We start from the raw sequence: 8,184 nt of genomic DNA, 5'->3' as shown, positions 1-8,184 counted from the left end.
ACAGCTGCAACATGACCTCCCAACTCCTGTACTGAATACTCTGACCAATAAAGGAAAGCATACCAAACTCCTCCTTCACTATCCTATCTACCTGCACTCCAAGGTCTCATTGTTCAGCAACACTTTCTAGGACCTTACCATTAAGTGTATAAATCCTGCTAAGATTGTCTTCCAGAATTAAGAGTCAACACATTGACCAACTCCATTGAGAAAGAGTCTAATCATCCCTTGACATTGAGTGACATTACCATCTCTGAATTCCCCACTAGCAACATCCTGGAGATTATGATGTACCAGAGACTGGACTGAACTGAACATGTGATATAAATAATGTGGCCACGAGCAGGTCAGAAGCTAGGAATCATGTAGTAGCTAACTTACCACCTAACTTTCCAAACTCTGTCCACCCTGTCTACCACCTGCAATGCGCAATATGATGAAACACTCCCCACTTGCCTGGATGAGTGCAGTTCCACAAATACTCCAGAAGCTTGACACTATACAGAATAAAGCATTCTACTTAATTGGTGCCCCATCTATTATCATCCATTCCCTCCACTGCTCAGTTGTGGCAGTGTACCATCTACAAGATGCACTTCAGAAATTCACATGCTCATTGGATAGCACATTCCAAACACCCACAACCACTAAAATATACCTGGACAAAGGCAGCAGATACATGGGAACGCCACCCTTGCAAATCCCCTTCCAAAAGCCACTCACTGGCCTGACTGTATTACTGTTCTTTCCCTGCCGCTGGATCAAGTGGCATTGTGCATGTAGTGGTAGATGTAGGTAAGCTACAATATTTAAGACATTTGGTTAAGTACGTGAATAGGAAAGGTTTGGAGGGATAAAGGACAAATTTTGCAAGTGGGACTAGTTTAGTTTGGGAATAAGGTTGATGTGGACCAGTTCGACTGAAGGATCTGTTTCCTTGCTGTATGACTCTGACTCTACCTGCAGCCTGGGGTACCCATTCCCGTGAATGATTTTTATTTTTAAAAGTCTGGCTATAAATATTTGGAGGGCTACAAGAAAGCGGTAGGCGATTGGAACTGAGATCTCTTTCTTAACAAAGTCTTTGTGAGAGTTAGAATATTTTACTATTTCCTAACAAGAGCATTTTGTCCATTAAGCCAATTTTCTAGCAGATTATTTTATCTCCATTATTTACTTTCTTTCCAATTTTGAGTAGATTGTAAATTCTAACAATCTTCAATCTATTCAGACTGAAGAGTGTTTTGAAACAGTTTAAAAGACAATGGAAATAATTACTATTTGTTAGAATACTGTTCAAATCAGTATTGTGCAATTCATATCGCTTTGGTGTTTTACAATTATTTCTGCATTCCGTTTTGTCTTTTTTTAAACCAGGTTTGCCCAATTTGTTCCTCCATGCCATGGGGTGACCCAAACTTCAAGAGTGCAAACTTGATACAACATTTGAAAATTCGTCATAAGTTTTCGTATGATACTTTTGTGGTACGTACTTTCATTTTCAGGAAAATCTAGCGTGAACACACAATCATACCTGTAAGACCTTCAATTTGTAACCCCACTGACTCGTCCCTTTGCAGAAGTTTCTTTCAAAGCTGTTTGGACAGTACTAATACCACTAATAATGCATAGAGGAAGCCTTTCATACTGCAGAGTCTATAAATTCCTGCCTAAAGTTTGTAGAAAAATAAATGACTGTATGTATGTCTTTGCTCATCTGTATCTGCTGTTGAGAAACCTAATGCTGTTCTTTAGAAACCTAAGCCACCAAAAGGGCCGCATGTCTATCAACAACGTTTCACCAAATCTCTGAGGTAGTAATCTGGGTTTTCCTAACAATAGACCTTTTTTTTTACCCAAACTGGGTTTATTAAGTCGGTGGAGGATCATTTGTTTAATTCCCCCTCCATAAATCTGAGCGCCTCATCTAGGCTGATGTTTTTCTGCAAATAATGAATGCTGCACTGACAGAGCTAGTGTTCTTCAAATAAAATGTTAAATTAGGGCTCCCAGCTGGGGGTGTGGAGTCATGTGCTCAGCCAGATTTATGCTCCAAAAAATCCTGTGAAATGGTAGGTTTTTAAAACATTCCTGAAGAATAATCACACTGCTCTTCCATCCTACCCCCAATCCCAGATCATCTTAGCCCCAGCTGCTCTTGTATTTCTGACTTAACTCTCTTATTGAGAACTTGTGGCTATTGTGAAGCCTTGAAATGGGATCATGATGGGAGAATGTTTGGGAAGTGCTCCACTTAAACCAAGGTTTGACCTCCAAGACAGATGTAAAAGACCACATGGCACTATTTGACGAAGTTAAGGTACTTTCTAGTTTTCTGACCAAACTTAAACTCCTGCTAATATCACTGACATTGATGGTTAACTTTCTGTTGTAGGAAAGTTAATGCTGTAATTCACAGGCTGGGAACCACATGAGAAGGACTTGAGGTCATGGAAAAGACTAGATTAACTTTTATTAATTTTCTTAATTCGGACTTCTCTCTTGTCAGCCTACTTGTTTGACATCCAATACTGAATGCACTGAATCTTTCTTCAACTAAATATGAAAAAGATCAAACTCATTATTGTTCGTCTCAATCAGAAATTACAGTCCCTAACCATTTCTAATCCCTCTCCTGTCTGATAACTGTCTGATGTTAAACCAGACTGTTTTCAGCTTTGGTGTACCTGACCTTGAGCAACCGACTACATCTGCTCCATCACTAAGGTTACCCATTTACATCTCTAAACTTGCCTTATTTCTCCCCTGCCACTTTTTATCTGTTTCCATATTTTAGTGCATTGTGAACTGCTCAATGGTTAGCACTGCTGCCTCACAGTGCCAAAAACCTAGGTTCGAATCCAGCCCTGGGCAACTGTCTGTGTGGAGTTTGCACATTCTCCACATGTCTGCGTGGATTTTCTCCAGGTGCTCGGGTTTCTTCCCACAATCCAAAGATGTGCAGGTTAGGTGAATTGGTCATGCTAAATTGCCCATAGAGTTCATGGAAGTGTAGGTTAGGTGCATTAGTCGGGGGTAAATGTAGACTAATGTGTTTTGGGTGGGATGCTCCTCGGAGGGTCGGTGTGGACTTGTTGGGCCGAAGGGCCTGAATCCACACTGTAGGAATTCTAATTAAAAAAAACTGCCCTTAGCAAACTTGAGAATCAGCCAAAACCTACTGCCTGTGTCTCAAAATGCACCAAACCTCCATTATTTGCTCACTGACTTACATGGATTCCCGGATAAACAATGCTGCTTGGCTTGTCCTTGTTTTCTGATCTCTTCTTTGTCAAACTCAAATATTCCCCACATTTTGTGCACTCCTTAAATTTCTGTGCCTACACCTTAAGATCTTAATTGAGTATTCTTGGTTTTAATCACTTCACCAGTGGAAGCTGAAGTTACAGACCCCAAGGTGTAAAATATGCTCCCTAAATCTCTTCACTACTTTGAAGGAGCATCTTAAAGCCTTCCATCTTTTAACCAAGGATTGGTTATCTGTCCTGTTATCTCCTAATGTAGCTTGATATCAAATATTGGTCAGTGTTTCTGTGCAGTATGTTAATGCTACTACATAAAACATAATTTGAATTTCTTTGGTTGGTTTCAAAGCCATCTTGGTTCTCAGGAAGCTGGGTCTGGTTTACAGGAATATAACCTTTTTAGAGCACATTTCTAAAGCTAAAGCTCCACTACAGTGGGCATGATTCTTTTTTTACATGTAACTACAGTATCAATTATCAAGTTGCTTTTCAAGCCCTATATAAATTTACTCTTTATTTTTCAGGATTACAGTGTTGACGAGGATGAAATGGTACAGGAAGCCATTGAACTTTCTCTGCAAGACAGAAATATGAATTTGTAGATTAAGTACCTATTCCTGCTTTTCTCTCAAATATCAGATGAGAGACTCAATTCTAATTACTGCTATGTAGCAGTTTAGTGTGTCGACCAATCTATCCTATGCTCTTTTTTGATTCTTTAATTAAAAAACTTGTAATGGCAATAATAATTCAGCTCTTTGTATCATAAGTCTACCATTTATCATCAGTGTGGTACTCTAGGATACAATTGGGTTAGGTAACTCTAAGATATACTAAATGTCAGATTGAGGATGATACATTTTATAACATAGGATCTCTTCAGTCTGAGGATTGTTAAAGCACTTTAATCATGTTTAAAAATAGATATATTTGCATTTTGAATAAATTCCAGCTACACTGCCTTGTTATGTAACTTGTTTCTTGTTAGCTATTTCAAACTATTGGAAAGATTAATAAAACATTAATTGGATTACAGGTAAATTGTGATTTTTCTCACCTTTTCATTGTTAACCAAAGGTCAACATTTTTCTTTCTCAAGGTCTGTTTAAAAATTTCCTCATACTGCATTGTGTTACTTGGGGACTTTTTCATTCCTTAACTCATTACGTAATATCACTTAATAAATAGCAATACCTTCTGTATTTCTGTGGATGTGGTACTTGGTCATGTACAGAAGCAGAATTAAAATAATTCAACAATATCCTGAATTATCAATTTTCTATTCAACTTAAAGCCACAGCATACAGTGAGAGCATTAATTTCATAGACACCACAGAATTTAAATTGTTGAAAGATAATAGATGTAAGTTAACAAAAGTTTTGTTCAAACTAATTGGCACAGTTCTATACACTGATTAATGAGGTCACACTGATACATATTTATTCCAAAGGAATCCACTGATTGTTGACATTTACCACCCCACAACAAAGTGGAATCGCTCTTATACAGCCTTAAACTAGAAATTCCACAATAATATGCAAGGAAGTAATTACCTCAGTGATTTAAAGTTTTCTTGGATCCTGGTTGTAGTAGGGGAATAAGGGTATTCTTTGGTTGCTGGGAATTGCCTCAGGTGTAGGCTTGAGGTCCTTCATTGAAGCAGTGATAGGGGAGGCAATGGGGTGAAGAGGGAGGACAGGGAAAGGGATGGTCTTTTGGGGCTCCTGGCTAGGCAGTGGTGCATCTGGTGTGTTGCTTTGGGTGTCAGGACTATGGAACGAAATGTTTGGAGTGATTGGCTTGCTGCATTGCTAAAGACACACCACCCAAAAAACAGAAGTATGGTTGGTTAGTTGCCAACTGATATGGGTAAGCAGAGCAGAACACTAGCAGACCACAATGTTCAGGAGCAAAGGTTAAGGGGTGAATAAGTGATCACATAAGCAAATGGGCACCACATGCTTGAATGTGATTAGTAGATATGTAATGCACAGTGTTATGACATAATTAAAATGCCAAGTTAATTGAATTATAAATTTGATATAATTAATTTACAGACTTGTAATTAACTACCCAGTCAATTAATTTATAGACTTGATGTAACTACTGCTTAGTTCATTGACTTATAGACATGATATAATCAACGGCATAGTAACAGCTTGTAGACTTGCGTAATATCGATTTTAAAGAAGTATAAAGATAGTGTTGCACAGGTATCCTGCAGAGTGAGCTTGATTGTCCTGTGTGACAGTCTTGAGTTCCTCTCCTTGCTGTAATCAATTGCTGCTAGATTAAACTGCTGTTCCTGCTGAATTCCCAAAGCTTAGCGTCTTCTTGCCTCAGGGACTGAGGTCACTCCTACACTAGTTATTTGAGTATTCCTTTTGTTAATGGTTGTTTAACTGTTATTGCCTTGTACAGGCTACCTCTTGCCCCACCTTGCAACTTCCCTTCCCACTCCTACTCTTCATGCAATAGCCTCTTCCGTCTTGTTGCTACAACTCTTGTAAACTTTTTTTTCCCGCTCCATGTCGTTTTGAACCCTCTTTTCCCCAACTCAGTATACCTGTAACTATCTCCTCCTCCTCCTCCCACCCCCCACCCCCCCCCCCCCCCCCCCCTCCCCATTCCCTCTGTCTCTTGCCTCTTCGTCTCAACCTCTTGCCTCCACTGGGTAACAGTGCCCATCCTCAACAGATGGAGCTGCCAGCAAAACGAAATACTAATCTTATGCCAACCTCCTTCTCTATTTCTATCCCCCCCCGACCCCGTACTGGTCCTCACCAGCTCTGGAGTTGGGGGAATCTCCATGTCTCTGCAGGATCCCAGCCCTGAGGAAAAGGCACAGACAGTCCCCTAAAGCCAACACAGAGTTTCCTTACTGCTCATTGCTTATCCAATCATGGACAAGCCAAGGAGCAAAATTCACTGATTATTGCTGCCCTTGATCTTCCAGGTGGTAAAGGTCATGGCTTTCGAAGATACTATTAAAGGAACCTGGGCTACTCTGCATTTTGTAGCTGATGCAAAATATCGCTACTGCTGCACTAGTGGGAAGTGGGTGAATGTTTTAATGTAGCAGATTGAGTGCTAATCAAGTGCTCCTTCCTCGATGTGATGATTGAGTTTTGTGTTGGAACTGCACTAATCCAGGCAACTGGAGAGTAATCAGTTGGATTCTTGACTTGTGTTTTTTTCCTAATGGACAGCCTTTAAGGAATCGGTAAGTATATTTCCCGCATTTTTCCCATGATCTGTCATGCCCTTTTGTAGTTACAATATTTGTATGATTGATCTGACTGTCAATAGGAGCTCACAGGATGTTGATGGTGGAGATTCAGTCATAGTAATGCTGTTGAACATCAAGGGGCAGTGGGTGGATTATCTTTATTGTTCAGTTGTGAACTGCTGCAGTCCCTGTATTGAAAGTAGACCCACAATGCCATAGAGAGGAGTTTCCAGGGTTTTAGCCCAGCGATAATGAATGAATGCTGATCTATTTCTAAGTTTGGATGGTGTGTGGCTTGGAGGAAACTTGCAGATGACCATAAGACATAGGTCGCATGGCTGATTCTGCTCCTATCATGTCTCCTCAGCCATTCGATCATGGCTGATACCTTTCACAACCCCATTTTCCTGCCTTTGTCCCATTACCCTGATCCCCTTACCAAACAAGACCCTATCTATCTCAATCTTAAAGACACTCAGTGACTTTCCCTCCACACCCCTCTATGATTTTGAATTCTGCAGATTAACCTCCTCATCTCAGTTCTAAAGATACATCCCTTCTCTCTAAGGCTGTGCCTTCAGGTTCTACTCCCTCCGACTAATGGAAATATCTTCTCTATCCTGAGTGGGATAGAGTATTCTGAGAGTTTCAATGTGATCCCTGTCATCCTTCTAAACTCCATTGAGTACAGACCCAGAGTCCTCAACTTCTCCTATGGCAAGGCCTTCATCCGTGGCATTTATCTTGTAAATCTGGACACTCTCCAATGCCAGCAAATCATTCCTTGGATCCCAGGCCCAAAACTGCTCTCTATTCTAAATGCCGTCTGGCCAGAGTCATTATACCTCAGGAAACATCTATGCTGTAAATTCTAGCCTCCTTCAAATGAATGCTAACATTGTAATTGCCTTCCTAATTGCCAACTGAACCTGCATGTTAACATTAAGGGAATCCTGAACTAGGATTCCCAAGTCCTTTTGTGCTTCAGATTTTCAAACCTTTCCCCATTTAGAAAATAGTCTATGCATGTATTCTTCCTACCAGCTGCAAAACCTCCAATTTTCCTATATTGTATTGCATCTACCACTTCTTTGCCCATTCTTTTAGCCTGTCCAAGTCCTTCTGTGCTTCCTCAACACCATCTGCCCCTCCACCTACCTTTGTGTCATCTTCAAGGTTGGTAATAAGGCCCTCTGTTCCTTTGTCCAGATCATTAATTTTTAACATGAATAGTTGCCATCCCAACACAGACCCCCACATGAACTCCACTAATCATTGGCTGTCATCTTGGGAAAAAAACCTTTATACCTACTGTCTGTCTTATGTTGGTCAGCTAATCCAGTACTGTATATCTGTGCCAATCAGGGAACAGGAGAATCGACGTTTTGGGCATAAGCCCTTCTTCAGGAATCAAGAAGGGCTTATGATTCCTGAAGAAGGGCTTATGCCCGAAACGTCGATTCTCCTGTTCCCTGGATGCTGCCTGACCTGCTGCGCTTTTCCAGCAACACATTTCCAGCTCTTATTTCCTGTGTGCCATCTTGTCAAAGGTCTTCTGGAAATCCAAATACTGTAGATCATGTCTTTTGTCTGATATGCTTGTTATTTCCTCAAAGAATTAACAGATTTGTCAAGCTTTACCTCTCCTTGAATAAACCATGCTGACTCAGCCCTATTTTACCATACAC

The 8,184-nt window shown here is 40.4% G+C and overlaps 1 protein-coding gene across 3 annotated transcripts in view; it reads left to right on the top strand.

The window, feature by feature from the left end:
- LOC122560070 (E3 ubiquitin-protein ligase RNF114-like) overlaps positions 1-4,301 on the top strand; it is a 33,894-nt gene extending 29,593 nt beyond the window's left edge. For all 3 annotated transcript variants that reach the window (XM_043710276.1, XM_043710277.1, XM_043710279.1), the window contains exons 6-7: positions 1,378-1,485; positions 3,791-4,301. In XM_043710276.1, coding sequence (XP_043566211.1) covers positions 1,378-1,485; positions 3,791-3,868 — 186 coding nt within the window. In that variant the 3' untranslated portion in view covers positions 3,869-4,301. The remainder of the gene's footprint in view (positions 1-1,377; positions 1,486-3,790) is intronic.
- Positions 4,302-8,184: the final 3,883 nt, after the last annotated feature.

Source organism: Chiloscyllium plagiosum, chromosome 20 (genome assembly GCF_004010195.1).
Source record: "Chiloscyllium plagiosum isolate BGI_BamShark_2017 chromosome 20, ASM401019v2, whole genome shotgun sequence".
Lineage (NCBI taxonomy): Eukaryota > Metazoa > Chordata > Chondrichthyes > Orectolobiformes > Hemiscylliidae > Chiloscyllium > Chiloscyllium plagiosum.
Note: the sequence above shows the minus strand (reverse complement) of the source record. Positions and strands in the feature narration are given on the sequence as shown.